Genomic DNA, 21097 nt, shown 5'->3' on the forward strand with positions numbered 1-21097 from the left:
CGTAAATGTTCTAATGCTACAGACACGGATGTAAAATTACAGGTACTACTTACTCCAAGATTTTTCCTAGTTGGTCGACATCTGAACTTCCACGAAAAAGAGGCCTGAAAGAAAGACACACATTAAACAAGGAATTTTCTCCGGTTACATTTCAATCCTATTTGTCCTGATGATTATTTAACAGATATCAAATTATTCTTTTGGTGGAGATGAAGTAACCTTTTGTAAATGAAGGTTTTCCTTGCATCCTCCTTATGGTAAGGATTGCTCATGAATATCTGGGGGTGCCTCACTCCCATGCTGGGTATCCTATTTTTTTAAAATTTTTTACTTGTTTGTTTTTATTTTTGGTTGTGCTGGGTCTTAATGCGTGCTGGCTTTCTCTAGCTGTGGTGCTCAGGCTTCTCTTGTGGAGCACAGGCTCTAGGGTGAAAGGGCTTCAGCAGTTGCAGTGCACAGGCTTAGTTGCTTTGTGGCATGTGGGATCTTCCCGGACCAGGGATTGAACCCATACCCCCTGGCTTGGCAGGTGGATTCTTAACCACTGGACCACCAGGGAACCCCATCCTGAGTATCCTAGTCTTAGTCACTGTAACAACACTGCCACCATCATATATAGGCCCTGGCTTCAAAGTTCTGTTTAACTTTGGGATCGGATGGAACACATCACTATCTTAGCCTCAAATCAGAGGTTATGTGGAATTCTTTGAAATTACTCTTGGTTAGATCCTTCTCAGAGCACCCTTCCTTCTTCTGTAATTGAAGATTTATAATATTTATAATATTAGTTTCAAGCGTACAGCAAAGTTTTCCAACTCTCTCTCTCTATATATACATGTATCTGTATGAACGTATGTGTGTGTGCATGTGGGCATGCTCAGTCGCTTCAGTCATGCCTGACCTTCTGTGACCCCAAGGATTGTAGCCCTCCAGGCTCCTCTGTCCATAGGATTCTCCAGGTAAAAATACTGGAGTGGGTTACCATTTCCTTCTCTAGGGGATCTTCCCAACCCAGGGATCGAACCCGGGTCTCCTGCATTGCAGGCGGATTCTTTTTTTAAAAATTTCATTTATTTATTTTAATTGGTGGATAATTTCTTTACAATATTGTGGTGGTTTTTGCCATACACTGACACGAATCACACATGGGTGCACATGTGTCCCCCAGTCCTGAACCCCTCTCCCACTTCCCTTCCCTACTCCATCCCTCTGGGTTGTCCCAGGCACTGGCTTTGAGTGCCCTGCTTCATGCATTGAACTTGCACTGGTCATATATTTCACATATGGTAATATACATGTTTTAGCGCTATTCTCTCAAATCATCCCACCCTTGCCTTCTCCCACATAGTCCAAAAGTCTGTTCTTTATGTCTATGTCTCTTTTGCTGTCTTGCATATAGGATCGTCGTTACTGTCTTCCTGAATTCCATATATATGCATTAATATACTGTATTGGTGTTTCTTTTTCTGACTTACTTCACTCAGTATAATAGGCTCCAGTTTCATCCACCTCATTAGAACTAACTCAAATATGTTCTTTTTTATAGCTGAGTGATGTTCCATTGTGTATATGTACCACAACATCCTTATCCATTTGTCTGCTGATGGACATCTAGGTTGCTTCCATGTCCTGGCTATTGTAAACAGCGTGCAGGTGGATTCTTTATCATTGAGCACCTGGGGAAGCCCGTATGTATATAAACATATATTTAAATTATTGTCCATTATAGGTTATTATAAGATATTGAATATAGTTTCCTGTGGTATACAGTAGGTCCACATCTATTTTATGTATAGTAGTTTGTATCTTTTAACCTCATACTCCTGATTTATCCCTTCCTCTTCACTTTTCCCTTTGGTAACTATAAGTTTGTTTTCTGGCAGAGCGCCTTTCTTTAATACCACTCTACTATCACAGTACTTCCTCATGGGTCTCTCTCCTTCCACTTGTCTGGAATGCTGCAGTGAGTTACCTATAGGGCTGTTTTTTTCTGATTATACCATTTCCGTTTCTCCCAGTTTTATGACAGCTAACTATCACAAGTTCAAAATCCTAACTCTGGGCTTCAGAGGCAATCGTGAACATGCAAGGCTCATTATCTACATTGAGCATTTAACTGACAACTCACTTGGGGACAAGTGAACTCACTTGGGGGCATTTCTGGCATTTTCTTAAGCAGAGAGCAGGGAGTTTTCTAGGTTTGTCCCCTAACCTTTGACCTAGTGCTTTACCTGAACCGGTGTCCAGTTAATACATATTTTATTTTATTTTACATATCCTATGGTACACATGTAAAAGTTCCCTAACTCCTGGTTCAATGAATGACACCAAAAGGTATTTTTCAATAGTCATGTGTTTTTAAAAATATGTGCTGCCTATTATCAGAAATATTTTAAAAATATTACATATCAATTATAAGGCCTTAAACTGGATCTCTTAAATATTTTTACACACAATAAATTAACTTGCTAGATAAGCTATATATGGAGACCCCCTGCAAAGTCACTGCAGTTTAGTGGCTAGAAGACACCTTATAATTCCTCAACCATACTTTCCATTCAGGCTATTGTTCTTGAAAATCATTCTCTTCTTTTTGTTTCTTTTTATTTTTAGCCACACCACAGCTTGTGGGATCTTAGTTCCCAGACCAGGGATCAAACCTGTGGCCCCTTCTGTGGAAGTGTGGAGTCCTAACCATTGGACACCAGGGAATTCTCAAAAATGGTTCTTTTCAAATGCAGTGGAAAATAATTTATTTGTGGCATCGTGGGTTAGACAGTGTTTGCTTCCCCCCAACCCCACTGCCTCAGAATGAGACTGTATTTAGATATAGTCTTTAAAGTGTCACTCAGTTGTGTCTGACTCTTTGCGACCCCATGGACAGTAGCCTGCCAGCCTCCTCTGTCCATGGAGTTTTCCCAGGCAAGAATACTGGAGTGGGTTGCCATTTCCTTCTCCAGGGGATCTTCCTGACCCAGGGATTGAGCCCGGGTCTCTTGCACTGCAGGCAGATTCTTTACCATCTGAGCCACCAAAGAAGCCCAATTTAAAGTGATAGGTAAGTTCAAATGAGGTCATAGGATGGGCTCTAATCCAGCCTGAGTGGTGTCCTTCTGTGAGGAGAGCAGAGGCGCACGTGCCCACAGAGAAATGATCTCATGAGGACACAGCAGGCAGGTGAGCCAAGAAGCGCGTTCTCAGAGAAACCGGGCTGTCTGGCACCCTGACCCTGGGCTTTCAGCCCCCAGATCTCTGAGAGAACAAAGTTCTGTCATTTAAGCCACTCAAGTCTTCAGTATTTTGTTTTAGCAACCCTAGCGAACTAACACGGACATCACTAATGCAGCCAAATTAGTAAAGAATCTTGGAGTTGGTGGGATTCCCCGGTAGCCCACTGACTGAGATGCCATGCTCCCAAGGCAGTGGGCCTGGGTTCAATGCCTAGTCAGGGAATTAGATCCCACATGCCGCAACTAAGAATTTGCTTCCCGCAACTAAAGATCCCACGTACTGCAACTAAGACCTGGCGCTGCCAAATAAACAAACATTAAAGAAGTTACGGGGTTGGGTTCTAAAAGACGTCCAGAGAGGTCTTAAAAGATAGCAAAGTGAGAAGTGAAAGTTTCTGAGAAGCTCAATAATGGAATCTCAACAGCTATTATTTATACAGCACTGGTGTTGTATCTGACATAGTGCCATGGACTGCCCTAACATCATCTCATTCAATTCTCACAAAAACTTCAGGAGCAAGACAGCATTACTATCATCCATTTTTTCTGATGAGGAAACAGGACTGGAGAAGTTTCATGACTTACCTAAGCACTCATAACAAATTGCAGACTTAGAATTCAAACCAGGGCTGCTGGATGCTTCATTACTATGTTGCAATACTTTGATTTTGGTTACTAATGTTCTCTGCAATCACAGTCACTTTAGCTGAGGCTCTGGGGTGAAGCAGCACAGGGACCCTTGACGAGCACTTTGTAGAGAACCTGATGTCTTGTAAGTGGGTGCCTATGGGTTTTTATAAAAAATTATTTGTTTGTTTATTAATGGCTGTGCTGGGCCTTCGCTGCTGCACGTTGGCTTTCTCTACTTGCAGTGCAAGGGCTTCTCACTGTGCGGGCTTCTCTTGTGGAGCTCAGGCTCTAGGGCACGTGGAAATTCATGCAGTAGTTGGGGGCTTCTCAGCATGCGGGCTTCTCTTGTTGCAGAGCTTGGGCTCTAGGGCACGTGGACTCATGCAGTACTGTGGCATGAGGGTTTAGTTGCCCCTTGGCATGTGGAATCTTCCTGGACCAGGGATCGAACCCATGTCCTCTGCATTGGCAGGTGGATTCTTAACCACTAGACCACCAAGGGAGTCTGTCTATGGGATTCTTACATTGCTTTGCAAGTGTCCAACTATCTTTAAATTCTTGCTCTACCTGAATAAGGAACAAAGCAATTTACCAGATGAAGGCTTTCTATCCTCTTCATAAAAACTTACTGACTGATGGTCCTTCCAGATCTTTAAATTCTTCCTACAGCCCAATCTTTTATAGCTGTTTAGCTCACACATCTTCGTGGATACATCATCTTTTAATTCTTTGGAAAGCACAGAACTCAAGTCGCACAGAATCAACAGTTCTCTTTCTTTTCACACTCACCTATTTCCTTAATACTAAAAGTATATATATATAAAGCTAAGTATAGCTGGCATTAGGTTTGGGAACATAAACAAAAGTCCCCTCCTTGTTAAGCAAGTATCTGAGACGGCTGGAGTGGTGAGGGTGCCAGGTCAGTAAGCACAGAGGAACAGGGAGCATCAGTCTAATCTGCTGAGCTGGTTAAGTTGCTATGTCAACATGCCAAGCCCCTCATCCTTCATGAAAAAGACTGGTATCCACAAGCATGAGTGAAATTACTTCTGAGGATTATGGAGCAGTTTAAAATAAGTATGTTGGCATAACTATTGGGAAACAAACAAAGCAGATTAACTTGAATGGATGTTTCCAGGCAAAGGCGTAAGAACGTCTCTTACTTAGGGGTGGGTACTGAGACCTCAGCCTGAAGTTCAGCTATAACAGTAGTGGCTCTTGTCCTTACTGTTTTGGTTTTCAGCTCTCCTCTTGTTTTTGTCCCTTGGCGATATTCTAACTTTTTCTTTTGCTGGTTCCACTAAGCATTTGAGCTTGCTCTATCTTATCTTACATTTGCTACGTGTTTTAACAGAGGACTTTCAAGTCAGGTCATCTCCCATGTTGTAAGAACCTGTAGTCTTATCTCTATTGGTTGGACTTGGTCCATGAAATGAAAAGTGCCTTGCATTCTTGCGTTAGGACTGGCTCATCACTTTGGCTTCCTTTAATGAGGGCAGCAAGCAGAAGGTCTGGATCATAACCATTCTTCTGTGAGTACTCAGCAAAACATGCCAGGGCATACTAGAAACTCAGGGGCTACAATACAGTGTAGAGCTCAAACTGCCTTTGCCACCTTAGGAAGACTTGGTGTGCGATTCTGAGGTCTATTAACTTGTCTTTGTAGCAGATGTGGGTTGGCTTGAGTTATACTGAGCGACTGACCCTGACTGCTGGCAATTTAGCTTCTATAAATTGGATCTGTGGATATTTAGATGCAAATAAATAGTCACAAGACAAGAGAAGGGGCATTAGGCCTAACTGGAACTGGTACTCTCAGCTGACCAAGAGGTTGGTCATGAGATCAAATTCTTAAAATCACCTATTTGGTTTTCGGCTGAAAATTTGGAATAGTCCGTATGAGCTGGTTTTATGATAAAGGATGCTATGTACATCAGGATCATGGAGAAGGACAATGGATTTAGAGGAGAGATGAAGCTTTTCATCATGATGAACTCCTGGCTGTGCTATGGTGGAGCCTGGAGATGTGAGAATAAGATCACCCTAAGGACTTTCCCTGGTGCTTCCCTGGTGGCTCAGACGGTAAAGAATCTGCCTGCAACGCAGGAGACCCAGGTTCAGTCCCTGGGTCGAGAAGATCCCCTGGACAAGGGAATGGCAACCCACTCCAGTATTTCTGCCTGGATAAGCCCATGAACAGAGAAGCCTGGTGGGCTTCAGTCCATGGGTTCTCAAGGAGTCAGACATGACTGAGCAACTAACAAGGACCTTATTCTATCTTTAAATAAGGCTCTTTGGTAAGAAGTCTCAGCTGCATCAGGTATGCATGCACCATGGACTGACGAAACATACAGGACTGATATTTTCATCGAGATTCTTTTGAGTATTTCTTCCTTCTTCAAATTAGCTGAGATAAATAGGCTTCAATTCATATAATTTATGGCATATTTTAGGTGGACAAATAGGAACATAATCTTTCATCATAATCTTTGGTTTAGTGATTACTGCCTTGAACAATTGCTAACACACACACACGTATGAGTCGGACTTGCTTGGTTCTTTATTACCATAAACTAGAGCTAAGCTGGCAGGAAGTAAAGGGTTGAAGGAGCAAGACGGGGGAGGATAAAAGACACAGAAAGACCGAAAGACTGAAACTAAGATAGAGATGGGCAGATAGAGACAACCTGAGGAGGTCCACAAGAATTTTAAACTCTGTTTATTCCCACTGCCTAAGAATCTACCTCTCCTGGAAATCCTAGGGTGTACTTATAGAGGCTCCCCTTAAAGAATGAAAATGGAAAAGGAATGCTCTCTTATATTCATGACACAGAGCCTCATCAAAGATAAAATCATATAGGGACTTCCCTGATGGCCCAGTGGCTGAGACTCTACTCTCCAAATGCAGGGGGACTGGGTCTGATTCCTGCTTAGGGAACTAGATCCCATATGTCACAACTAAGAGTTCGAATGTTGCAACCAAGACCCAGCACAGCTAAATAAATAAATGAGACAAATAGTTTTTTAAAAGATAGTCATAAATGAAAAAAAAAAAATCACTGTGGGAGGGAGAAGAGACCCATAAAGATATCCTATTTTGTCTGGTTTTGGACATAAGACTCCCAGGTGACATATGAATTCTTTTGGACTAATTACTTAAAAACATAGTTATCAACAGAGATATTCTGTTGAAGGTAGGAAATCTGAAGCCTGTCTTTATATTTTTAAAAAGAATTCCTATATACATATTTTGGGGTGGGGGTTAAATAATGAAATAGAAAGATTACTATTACCAAAAACGTCTGAAAATAAAGAGTGCGATTGCTTTACTGGATTAACATGTTAAAAAATCCTTTTATTATACAGAACATTACTTAAGGTAACTTTTATTCATTTTACTATGTAAAAACCTACAATTCCTTTCAACAGCTGAGTAATATTCCATTGTATATATGTACCACATCTTCTTTATCCATTTCTATGTTGATGGACATTTAGGTTGCTTCTATGTCTTGGCTAATGTAAAGAGTGCTACTGTGAACACTAGGGTACATGTATCTTTTTGAATTAGGGTTTTCTCTGGGTATCTGACCACTAGTGGGATTGCTAGTCATAATACTTTTCAGTAGTTTAACCAAGTGGTTGGGGAACAGTGCACAAACATTATTTAAGGACCTTTGTTCAATGTAAGTTTCATGAATCCATTTCCAATTTTATGCCTACATCCCTTTTCTCTTCCTCTCGTTTATGAGCCTTTTTCTCCAAAAGATTTTCTCCACAGTCTCTGGAACTTTTACAGTCTATTGCATAAACTCTCCTTCTGTTTCTCATGCCCTTGAGCCTCCTTCTATTTTAAATTCCCAGATAAACCTCCAGCTTTGCCTACTGGAAGGACTTTGCCCATGCTACCCTTTGAAGCCAACTTATTTGACAAGATACGTAATATTTGGAAGAAAACATCTGAAACTGAACATGGCTATGTTTTTATAAAAGAGGATTTTAGAAAATTTCCGAGTATTCGAATATCTTTCATCATTATACTTGATAACAGTTAATGCTGATAAAATAAATTCTATGAAAGACATACATTTTCATTTATACATATAAACTTTTTTCTCTTTTTCCTAACTAAAGAGAGATTACTACAAAATACAATGGCAAATTGTGTTCATTTCAAACCATAGCAAAGTCATTTTTCTTTTCATATCACCATTGTGCCAAAATAAATGTAGATCTTGGGTTTTTTTAAAACCAAGGACTTCTCTAAGGCTTTCTTAAATTTGTGAGAGGTTAAGCCTTAACATGGGCTTCCAGGTGGTGATAGTGGTAAAGAACCTGCCTGCCAGTGCAGGAGACCTAAGAGATGCGAGTTTGATCCCTGAGTCAGGAAGATCCCCTTGAGGAGGGCATGGTAATCCACTCCAGGTTCTTGCCTGGAGAATCCCTATGGACAGAGGAACCTGGTGGGCTATAGCCCATGGGGTTGCAAAGTTGGACACGACTGAGCGACTTAGCATGCACACATGCAAGCCTTAATACTCCCCCCAATCCTTTACCATGTTGATTTCTCAGGATATATGTTGACTGGGGAAAGAGCATAGACTTTGGTGATAAGACTGTTCTGGGTGTGAACCCCTACTCAGCCACTTCTCCCTGTAAGATCTTACATTGAGCCTCTTTAAACCTTGATTGCTTCATCTGTAAAAACATCCAGCTTATAGTAGACCCATAATAAGTAGCGGCTAAATACATGGGCTTTCTCACACTTACATACGGTAGATGTTCCTTGTTCTGGCCACTATTACTTACAGGTGATAAGGTAAAATATTTAACATGATGTGTAAGAAAGGAAGAGGGCGTCTATCAGTGTGGTGGTTGCCCAAGTCAAACCTAATAGTCCTTCCTCTATATAGACTCTATATAGAATATATAGAGTCACTATATATTCTCTACATATGTAATGGGGCTTCTAGGTGGCACTAGTGATAAAGAACCTGCCTCCCAGTGCAGGAGACGTAAGAGACACAGGTTCAATCTCTGGGTCAGGAAGATCCCCTGGAGAAGGAAATGGCAACCCACTCCAGTATTCTTGCCTGGAGAATCCCATGGACAGAGGAGCCTGGCAGGCTACAGTCCATGGGGTCGCACAGAGTCGGACATGACTGAAGAGACTTAGCAGGCACAACTGTTATAACGCTGAACACTTTTATCATCAAGAAAATAAAAAGTGAATGTCAAATTTTCCTAGTGAAGATTAACTCATTTTGAATTGGCAATATCCTTTCCTCTTCTGAATGTAAGTTTAGCAAAAAACTTGCTCACCATTATCAGTGAAGTGAATTTTCTTGGGTCAAATTACAAAAGGGGACCGAGTTTCAGACTACATGCTTTTTAAAACAAACAACTAAAAGAACATATAAATATTATTCATAATCTCAATGGATGGTGCAAAACAATGTTTAGAAGTAGGATATGTTTTCTAGCAGACAAGACGTGTATGGTGATATGTCTGTTATAGGAAGGAAATGATTCATGCATAATGGAAGATGAAAGATTTCGTTTAGTTACAATGCTTTCATTGTACTAAAAAGAATGTCATGGATCACCCTATAGAACACCTCTGTAACCTGCATTTGACCTGCAGTTACGCTTTAATTGCTATCTTTCTTGACTAGTAGAGGAATTTTCCACGTTCATAAAATGACCTTCCGGAAAATATTACCCAGAGGAATGTCTGCTATTTTATACTTGTAATTCATGTTCAGTTCTAAAGCTGTTATCAATGAAGTTAAAAATGACACCTAGACATATATCCAAGAGTATTGAAGGCAGATGTCCTTACAAAAAATCGTCCATGAATGTACGAAGCATATTCATATTCATAATAACCAAAAGGAAGAAAGTACCCAGATGCCCATCAACTGATAAAGGGCCAAACAGAATGTGATACTGCCATACACTGGAGTATCATTCAGTCATAAAAACGAATGAAATGCTGCTATAATGTGGCTGACCCTTGAAAACATTATGCCGAATAAAAGAAGTGAGTCACAAAATACCACGTATTGTATGATTCCATTTATATAGAAGAGACACATCTAGAGAGTCAGAAAGTAGATCAGTGGTTGCCTAGGACAGGGCCTTGTGGGGAAATGAGGAGTGACTGCTAATGAGTACGGGGTTTCTTTTTAGAGTGATGAAGACACTCCTAACATTCACTGTGGTGACAGTTGCACAACTCTCTGGATACACTACACTAAAAACCACTGAACTATAAAATTGTTATTGGTGAATTGTATGGTATGTGTGTTATATGTCAAAAAAGCTGTTTTTAAAAAGTAGTTAAATTATATTTCCAAGCAAACATTACAGATTCAGGACAGGAAAAAAAAAAAAAACAGCTAATAAAACTGCTTGGGCTAAATATATGAAAAGTACATGGTATCAGAGTACAGTGATAGACATTTCTTCTACCATATATTCAATCACGTACTCATTTGGAGAGAAGTGCTTTGGAAGTTCTGAATAATCTACTAAGTATCTGAATCTCCCCAAATACCTGATTTATCAGATTAGGGTTATATAATAAACCCCCCAAATGTCTATGGATTAAAAAAGACACTCAGAAAACTATCTAATGCTTTCCTATGGATGGTGATATTATGGGTGATTTTTTTCCCTCTGCACTTTTCCATTATTTTGTACTAAGCATTTATGAGCATGTGTATGTGCTCAGTCACTCAGTCATGTCTGACTCTTTGCAACCCCGTGGACTACAGTCCACCAGGCTCCTTTGTCCATGGGATTTTTCAGGCAAGAATACTGGAGTGGGCTGCCATTTCCTTCTCCAGGGGATCATCCCAACCCAGGGATTGTACCCACGTCTCCTGCTTGGTAGGTGGATTCTTTACCACTGAGCCATATGGTAAGCCTTATTATATAAGCATCAGCTACTTAAAAATTTTTACATTTATTTTTATTTGGCTGTGCTGGGTCTTATTTTGGCCTGTGGGAGTTAGTTCTCTGACCAGACATCGAACTGGGGCTCCCTATATTGGAATGTTGAGTCTTAGCCACTGGACCACCAGGGAAGTCCCGAGCATCAGTTATTTTTTAAAATCCGAAGGAAAAGTCCCCAACATGGCTTGCCATATACTTGCCATATACCGCATGTACTTGATCTGTTCATCTCACTTCTTCATTCCCCACTCCTGGGCTAACCACTTCTACCTCATTTACTTGTTGGTCTCTACGGCCAAACCAGAAGCTCCCTGAGGACAGGATCAACCTCTACTTGTTTCTATATCTAGGGCACATAACTTTCTGTCCATAATTGCTGCTGCTGCTGCTGCTGCTAAGTTGCTTCAGTCGTGTCCGACTCTGTGCGACCCCATAGACGGCAGCCCACCAGGCTCCCCCGTCCCTGGGATTCTCCAGGCAAGAACACTGGAGTGGGTTGCCATTTCCTTCTCCAATGCATGGAAGTGAAAAGTGAAAGTGAAGTCGCTCAGTCCTCTCCGACTCCTAGCGACCCATGGACTGCAGCCTACCAGGCTCCTCCATCCATGGGATTTTCCAGGCAAGAGTACTGGAGTGGGGTGCCATTGCCTTCTCTGTCTGTCCATAATTGGCACTCATTAAATACATACTGAATGGTTACTGTTCCTTCTATCAAGAAGGCTTTCCTCTCTAGTCTTTCCATAAGGTTCATTCTCGCACGTCTCCAAATTCACTTCCTTGGTTCATCTCTGGGTAATTCAAGTGTAAGCATGTGTGTTTGCACAGATACGTATGATGTATACACAGTCAGAGCTGAAACTGGATTTGATTTCTATTGCTGTATCCATTTATGCTTTACCTGCTCTGTGGTGCTAGGCAATATCTGCAAACAGTGGGTATTTAAAAACCACGCGTCCTGATGATTAGTCCCCTAAGTCTGAAATCTTGCCAAAACCAGCAGAGAAGCAGCAAGAGACCTGTGGGGGTAGAACTTTTGCCCTCGAGGGCTTACTTCATCAAGGTATGCACGACAGGGATGGGCTCCTTGGAAGACAAAGAAAGAGGAAAGTGCTGAAAGTGTAGCAAAGGCGAAACAGAGAGGGAGGGATTAACGAGGGTGTGGAGGGGGAAGAGGAGCTTGAAGAAAGCCAGCCCAGAGAGGAAGAGGGCTGGAGGGAAAAAAAAAAAGTCCAAGTTAAAAAAAAAAAGGAAGGACTGGGGCAAAAAGAATCTGAGATGAAGTTCTGTCCTTAAGGGAGGTGCTTCTGACAGTGAAAAACAGATGAACACAGTTACAGGGTGCTGCCATTTCTGTGCACAGCAGGGGACACTCAGTCTGGTCATTTCCTTAAAAGTAAATAGCTGAATTCATTTTCACTTGTTACCAGCTGTGAATAATTTATTTCTCCACAGAGGGCTCATATTTAGTGGACTGTGAGTAACTTCCTTGAGAGAAAAAGGGGGAGAGAGAGGAAAACTCCAATGGTTTTCGATTCAAAATGGCCAATTAAAATTAAACTAGAGCTCACCCAACCACTTAAGATTTCTGAAACATTACAAAACTTACAAATTAATATATTTACTGACTTAGTCAATTTTATACATGACTAAGAAAGCCTAAGCAGTCATTAAGATGTAAAAAAGTCACTTCTAATCATCTGAACAAATGTTGAGTATCTATCATTTGCCAGAAACTATTATTTCTCGTATACACTTATTTAATGAAAGAATTGCCTTTCTCTTCTCCTAGTCTTAGGGTACTTGGGCTGATATAACAAAATCATAGGCTGGGTGGCTTAAATGACTGAAGTTGATAACCTGCAGCTCTGGAGACTGAGAAGTCCTAGAAGAAAGTGCCAACATGATCGATTTCTGATGAGGACCCTCTTCCTGGTTTGCAGATCACCTTCTCATTGCATTACTCATATGATGGAGAGAGAGAGCAACTTCTCTGGTGTCTCTTTTTAGAAGGGCACTAATCTCCTCATGGGTGCTTCACTCTCATGACCTCATCTAACTCTAATTAACTCCCAAAGGCCCCATCTCCAAATCACATCAAATCAGGGGTTAGAGCTTCAACATTTGAATTTTGAAGGGGACACAAACACTCAGTCCATAAGACTTCCTTCCTCAAGTAATAACACAACACCTCTCCTACCTTTAAAATTAGAAGGCTGGGTTGGCATGTTTTGGTCCAATAGGAACAACAAACAAGATCTGTCTCATTCTGTGTCTGGGATTCAAGTATTTATTTCATGTAATTGCCAAGAATTTTTCTTGCCAAATAACATATTCATTACTCTCCCAGTGCCTCCCTTATCTCTTGCTGTCTAATCACTCTGCTAATGAGGGGAGGTTTTTTTAAAACATTAATTTATTATTTATTTATTTTTGGTGGCACTGGGTCTTTGACGCTGCTCATGGGCTTTCTCTAGTTGTGGAGAGCAGGGGCTACTCTCGAGTTGCGGTGCGTGAGTTTCTCACTGTGGTGGCCTCTCTCGTTGCAGAACATGGGCTCTAGGGCATGTGGGCTTCAGTAGTGGCAATATGTGAGCTTAGTTGCTTTGTGGCAGGTGGAATCTTCCCAGACTGGGGATTGAACCCAAGTCCCCTGCATTGGCAGGTGGATTCTTAACCACTGGACCACCTGGGAAGTCCATCAGGGGAGTTCTTAAGGCAGGAAAGAAATGATCAGGTAACTAAGCATTTCTAAAGGCTAGGTTACTCCCTACATTACTGCATTTTCATCCTCAGTCTAACCTAAAGTCAGACAACTAGCAAGTACTAGTGTAACTGTGCATTTGAAACAAAGCTTGAGAACCAGGAGAAGAGGTCTGAGTCAAAGCTGAGATGTGCTAAATTGCATGGGTAAAGCATTGGTATTAGTATTACTAATTACTAGGAACCTGAAGGCAAGTCCCGGATCTGGGACTTCCCATGGAATCACCTCTCTCACCATGAACGATAAGCTTCTTTTACAGTCAGACATCTCAGGTTCAATGCCCTGGGGAAGGCGATCTTCTGTCTCTTCATATAACTACAGAACCTGTATAACTCTCTTCCTCCCTTGTGGAAATTTGAGCTGTAAAATGCACTGTATTTTAAGTTGGGCTTGGTATTGAAAAACTTTAATGACGACATGCTGGAAGATCATTTGGGACAAGGGTGATCGGTGGCATGTGGAGACATAGAAATGATTATCAGAGATTACCAGGAACACCTGGCAAAAGCAGTGCCAGAGATTGATTGGTGGTGGTTTAGTTGCTAAGTCATGTTTGACTCTTGTGACCCCATAGACTGTAGTCTACCAGGCTTTAATTACTAACTGGGCTCAGGGCTTATCAATTATCTTCACTCTGCACAAATGTGAACTAGAACCATCACTTACCCAAACTAGAACCCCATCATATCACATAATAAAATCATTCTGTCCCACAGTTCCTAGCCTTTTTTTATACTGTGCCTTCCTGGGAGAGAAAGAAAACCTATATGAGGGAGCTGGCTGGGTGGGAATATTGGAACCTCTGTTCCTCAATACTGGCCATGTGGTGGGGCACCCATGAACAGGGTGACCAAGTGACCCAGTATGCCCAGGATGGTTCCACTTTTAGCACTAAAGGTCCCGTATCCAGGGAAACCTCTTTGTCCCAGGCAAACCAGGATGGCTGGTGACCCTACCCAGGAGACCCAGTACAAGAAGTTATAGTAAAAGAAAAAAAAAAGACTAATTTTTTAAAAAGTATCTTTGCTATTTCAGAGGTCTTTTGTAAACAATCAAACGAGATCTCTCAAAACAATAAGAATGAAGGTGGTCCAAAGAGACAAGTTCATTCTTGTTTTTCCTAGTAACTCACTGTTTCTATATGATAAGGGATTACACCCTCAGTAGCTCCCTCCTCACACCAAAATTCAATTTGTTATTACTTCGTTTTAGCAAAAGATCTTGTAAAACTGTATACATCTTGCCCAGGGAAAGAGCATTGCTTGTGGTTTAATCTGCCTGGTCAACTTAACTGTCTGAGGGAAGTGCATATCTAAGTGTTAGTTTCTCAGCCGTGTCCGACTCTTTGAGACCCCATGGACTGTAGCCCTCCAGGCTCCTTATCCATGGGATTCTCCAGGCCAAGAATACTGAGTGGGTTGCCGTTCCCTTCTCCAGGGGATCTTCCCAACCCAGCGATTGAGGCTGAGTCTCTTGAATTGCAGGCAGATTCTTTACCATCTGAGCCACCAGGGGAGCCCTGCATAATCTAAAGAGGAGACCATCAATAGAGACTGGGATGCAGCTACTACACACCTAGGAGGACAAAGAGAATGCATCTTGTCCAGTGTGACTGATGATAGTAACAGGCTGTGAGCCAGGTTAAGAATGACTCTGAAATGCTACCTAGGTGCAGTGGGCTTTCTTGGTGGCTCAGAAGTAAAGAATCTGCCTTCAATCCAGGAGACGCAGGTTTGGTCCCCTGGAGAAGGAAGTAGCAACCCACTCCAGTATTCCTGCCTGGAGAACTCCATGGTCAGAGGAGCCTGGAGGGCTACAGTGCATGGTGTCGCAAAGAGTCAGATATAACTGAGCACTAACACTTAGTGACTAAACAACAACAACCTAGGTGCAGTAGGAGAGAATACTGTGATTCATCAGCAACATAGACCACGGAAAACAAACCAGCCATGTGAACCAAGGAGACCCACGTGAGTCAAGTTTTCTCTGTCTGATAGGCAGACATCAAAGCAATACACAATGAGCTTAAGGTAGAAAATGTTAAACTAAGCCCATTGAATAGTGACACAGTCCAATAAATAGCAAATATTACTTAAGTTATGGTAAGAAAAATGTAGCCTTCAAAACCACTCTGCCTTTTAGTCTTTGAATCCGCTGGTCTTGTCTTTGACACAACAATTTCTGCCAAAGAGAGTTTTATGGGCTCTCATGTGGGTGTGTCTCAGCAGATAATTATGATTACCTCTGTGCTCATATGCACATGCTCTCTCTTGCAAACACTCGAATACTGACATCAGCCAGCTGTCAGCAAAATGATGCATAATCCAAGGCTGCAAGTTTTAATGTTGATTTTGGGGTAACATAATCACTAGAAATTTTCTGTAACAGACGTGTGTCTATTGGTTGAAGTGGCTTATTGAAAAAAAGAAAAAGCAGTTTTTCTCAAAAGGGAACCAAAAGTATCACTCATACAGTATTACAAATGATCCAAAAATATCCTCAAATTGGATTCAATCATTGGTTAAAAACACTCTCCAAATGGTGGAAAACCGGGTTTCTCATTTTTTCCTTAAAAACAACAACAAAAAATCTGCTTAGCATACAAATATGGGCACTGGCCATGGAATGTCAGTGAGGTTTGTCTATATGTCTCTAGTACTGAGAGATTAATGTGATCAATCAACAAAAGTTAACATTTCTTTTCTCAGGATAAATTTCTACTGACCTCAGAGCCAGTTGAATTTTTAAAAAAGGCTTACTTATTGTGTTTATATTTTTAATGATGGGCAGCTACTTTAAAAATAATTTTTTTTTCTGATTATGAAATATACATGTATTGTAGAAAAATTGGAAAATACAGCAAACTAATTAGAAGAAATCAAACTATCACTTCCTTTCTGTTTTTATATGCAAGCAGTTAAGATGGAATCTCTAAAGGTCTCTTTCAAACAAACTTAGATGGCATCATACTCCAGACCAGGATCGGAATCCTGGATGTACAGTCTTTGGTTTGAATAAGATTAAAAAGACAAGACAGTGGTTGGCATCAAAACAAAGCTGAGACTGAATATGATCCAAGCCTCTATGAAGAAAAGAATCAAGGACATATTAAAAAAATACTATTTGTACACACATTTCTACCTACCCTTTTAGAGTTGCTATTTTACAAGGAACAGTTCAAATCCTTTCCCTTTATTCCTTTCTAAATGGTCAAGACAACTAGTATCCTGTATGAATATAATATTCCTATCCAGAACATTTTGGTTGGAATCCAATAATGTGTGATAATTTAACAATTTAGCACAGGAAGCAAAGCCCACAACATTCCTTAGAAATTTCACAGACTATCTAGACAGAACAGAACCATTTGAACAGGATTTTTTTTTCAGTGATATTTGAAGAATGCAATTTTTCATGGTGGACACAGTGGGTTTGTGACGGATGCAAATTCAGATAGGAATAAAACACAATTAAATGATTCATACTCTTGCATTATGCTTCCACAGACTTTTATTTCTGCACGGGTCAAACAAAGGAAAGTTGGTGTTTGACAACTGTGGATGACTCATCAGAGGAAGTTCTTACCATATGGATGTGCTTGTTGAAATAAAGCTGGTTAACAAAGCTCGCCTTTTTTCTCCCTGTGGGCCAGTGAGGGTTTCGTTTTAGGAAATGGAAGTGTCAATGTGGACAAACTGTCCTGAAGTATTTATAGCATAATGTGTTGTTTCCTTCAACTGCCTTTGAACAAAGAATATGTGAATGGAAAATAAGATCTGAATTTCTTTCAGTCATGTCATCTGAACGGTATTTTGTTTACAAAAGCTATGTTGCACTCTGACATGTATTAATATATAATGTGATAGGAAAGTGGCGCAGTGACAGTGGGGTGTGCTATGGCTTCCCAATTAATTTTTAGAGCCCTTTATTCATTAAGGAGGTTATGCCTGTGTCATATTCATTGCAAACATTTTCTCCAAGTTTACCATATGCTCTGAAACTTTGCAGCATCTCTATTTTTTGATGAAGAGAAGCTTTCAATTTTTATATAGTCAAATATATTAACATTTTCCTTTGTTTTTAATGCTTTGAAAGTCTAGCTCCATTTAGAGGCATCGATATTTTCTATAGCTTCTTTATACTTTTACAGTTTCATTTTTAATATATAAATCTTTAAGCCATCTGTTACTTGCTCTGTGGTAAAGAAGAGAGAATCTAATCAGATTACCATTCCCCTCCCAGTGAGTTGGTCAGTTACTGTACCTCATTTGTTGAACAAGCTATTCTGTCTTCCAGGATTTGTGATTTATGGTAAATTATAACACTTCCTGGATTGGAGTTTTTTTTGGGGGGCTGTCTATTCTGTTCTATTAATGTCTGTCATTTCTTCTGCTGGAACCAAACTGTTTTTATTATTCTGGCTGCCTAATGCATACATTTTACTGATTGGTGGTAGAAGTTTCCTTTTTCATTTTTTTTTGATAAACAATTCTTGGCTACTTTCATCAATGTAGCTCTTCCAAATATATTTTAGAAAATCCCACTGGAATTCTGACTTGAAGCTGCATAAACTTACAAATTAATTTGGAAAGTTCTTGTATCCTTTGAACATTCAACCTTCTCATTTAGGAAAATGTAGTATCTTTCCAATATTCAAATCTCTACATCGAGGTACATCTTTTGTTTCTCTTGATCAAGCTCTATAGTTTTTTTGACCTGGGTCCCACGTATTTATTTATATTAATTTACATTCTTGATTATCACTGGGCATGAGATAGAGCTACTTCTAGCTGGAGAAAACTGTCACTCTTTTATCTGAGGTCATGATCCTGACTGTTCTATTGAGTCAGGGGTTACCTTCGATTTCAAAAGTGGAAGCAGAAGAAAAAGAGGTCATGCGGGATGGTTTATATTCATAGCATGAAGACTGTGAACCTTCCAGAAAGGCCCTAAAGGTTAAAAAATATGTAACCAAAAGCATCAGGGGTTAGTGAAAAAGAGAAATAACTTGCTAATATGCTCAGAGTGATGACTCATTGCATTGGATCATCTCTGGGAAACCACCTACTAAGTAGAATTTAGCAGTTAAGGCGTTATTTTTGGTGCACTGTTATGGCTACTTCCTCTTGGGAAAAATAAATGATTAAACCCCAGCCTTCTAAAAAAGATAACAGTGGTCCTCCTGGCAGACCAGCCTGTCAGGTAACAATGCTGTTTCAGGAGCAGGACAGGGCTGTGTCCCCTACAGCGTCTTCTGTAGAACAAGACAGAAGCACTGAGCCACATGTAATGGAAAAGGAATACAACCCTGGAGACAGAGACCCAGCTCCTAACAGGCTCTGTAACTGATTAACAAATCACCGAGTGTAGGCAGGTGGCCACTTAACCTCTGCTCATCTGCTCAAGAATCCATATCACAGCTCCTGTCTCACTTTATACTACAGATGGGCTGCAAAAATAACAAACTATGTGGACGAATCAGAACTGCTGGCAAGTAAGATTAGCTACTTGGTAAAAGTCCTACTATTAATCAAGCAGCAAATACATTGGGAATTTGGGACTAGCAGATGTAAACTATTACACACAGGATGGATAAACAACAAGATCCTATTGTACAGCAGAGGGAACTACATTCAACATCCTATAATAAACCATATGGAAAAGAAGATGAAAAAATATACATATGTATAACTGAGTCATGCAGCTATACATCAGGAACTAACACAACACTGTAAGTCAACTATACCTCAAAACAAAAATGTAGCAAATATAATAAACACTCACGTACTGCAAAGTTACTTATTTTTGCTTCATACTGTATTACCTTGTATCCTACCCTCTGCCCCGTCCCTTTCCCTGCTGGCAATTTCTTTGCCTGGTTTCATTCTGGCTAAGTATGCAAAGAAAATTCAACGCTCTTGTTTTGGCCCCATCTTTGAATTTAATCTACCTATGATATTCTGTTGTGCTACTTACGAATATCACTGGCTCAGAAAACTTTAAAGATGATATAGTAAGGATAATGACAAATAGGAGAGAAAATGTGTTTTCTTATTCAGTATCCATGGCAGTAGGACTAATTTTTAGAGTATTCCTCTCTCTACTCCCATCAACAAAGCTTGAATATGGTCTTTCCCTTATATTAATGAAGAAACTGAGGTCCTGCAAAATTCAATGACTTGCTTAACATTTGATATTTTGTTCATTCACTTCTTCCTTCCTTCCTTCAGAGAATACTTCAGAGAATGAGTGTCAGATGATGTTCTGGATGCTAACAATATAGTAGTAAATGAAAAACCCTCTTCTCCCTGAGTGCATTCATAAACTGTTAATAGAATATGTATTCCCCTGATTAGTGGTGAGCTTGAACACTTTCATACTTATGCATATTTACCACTGGTAATAATTCTATGAATTTCTACTTCTCAGTTTCCAACAAAGCCAGATAATTTTGGCTAATGAAATGGGATAGGAACAATAGGTAAGACCTATTTTTCTAATCCTTACAAACAACCCTGAAGCACAGGCAATACTCTCCTCATTTTTACAGATGAGGAAGCTGGGACTTAGAGGAGGGTTTTGTAACTGAAACAGACAGTCAGATATGTGGTAAGTGCAAATGCTGGAATCAGTACTGTTAATCATGATTTCTTATTGATGCTATTATATCAAATTTAAATTTAATCTACCATAGAACATTAAAGGGCTTCCCTGATGGCTTGGACAGTCAAGAATCTGCCTGCAATGCAGGAGACCAGCGTGTGATTCCTGGGTTGGGAAGATCCCCTGGAGAAAGGAATGGTTACCGACTTCAATATTCTTACCTGGAGAATTACAAGGACAGAGGTGCCTGGAGATCTACAGTCCATGGGGTTGCAAAGAGTTGGACACTACTAAGCAACTAACATAGCACATTAAAAATATGTTACAAACGAGTTATTTAGGGAAATCTTTGGCCCCAGTGCACAGTACTTATTTATGAAACAAATGAACATATTCAGAATCTGACTGGATTACACATTCTCTAGAGACGTATGACTCAATCCACCATGCACTTGACTTTACAATTATAAGAGAAGGACATTATAGACATAAAGTTTTGTCAGTCATACAAATGAAACAACTGGTAAAAAAATATGTACAGTAATAATTACTGTAAATTTATATATTGAAATTACATATTAAAAAACTGGAAATATAGGTCAAATGTATACATAATATAAAATATATTCATAATGTATAATATATATATAAGACTACAAAGAAGGCTATAATGAAAATTTTAAGATATATGTTATCTATCTATGGGTTGCAGGCAATTTTCACCCTCCCTTTTTTGCTTCTCTGCATTTTCCAAAATCAGACTTTCTAAAATTTTGCTAATGTATTACTTTGTAAGAAGAAAAATACAATAAAAGTTGTTAAAAAAAAGTCCAGTCATGTTTTGCTATCTCTAAATTGATGGTCTTAGGAAAAGATGAATATATAGATATCAAAAAAAAAACAAACTTTGGGA

The 21097-nt window shown here is 40.0% G+C and overlaps 1 protein-coding gene across 13 annotated transcripts in view; it reads right to left on the reverse strand.

Annotated features, from left to right (window-relative positions):
• Positions 1-21097, reverse strand: part of CDK6 (cyclin dependent kinase 6) — a 246964-nt gene that overhangs the window by 11796 nt on the left and 214071 nt on the right. For 9 of the 13 annotated variants that reach the window (XM_081531461.1, XM_081531463.1, XM_081531453.1 and 6 more), the window contains one exon: positions 54-104. The exons of the other annotated variants lie outside the window; for them this stretch is intronic. In XM_081531461.1, the coding sequence (XP_081387587.1) occupies positions 54-104 (51 nt within the window). The remainder of the gene's footprint in view (positions 1-53; positions 105-21097) is intronic. 13 annotated transcript variants of the gene reach the window in all.

Source organism: Giraffa tippelskirchi, chromosome 10, assembly GCF_054371585.1.
Source record: "Giraffa tippelskirchi isolate mGirTip1 chromosome 10, T2T-mGirTip1v1.2.pri, whole genome shotgun sequence".
Lineage (NCBI taxonomy): Eukaryota > Metazoa > Chordata > Mammalia > Artiodactyla > Giraffidae > Giraffa > Giraffa tippelskirchi.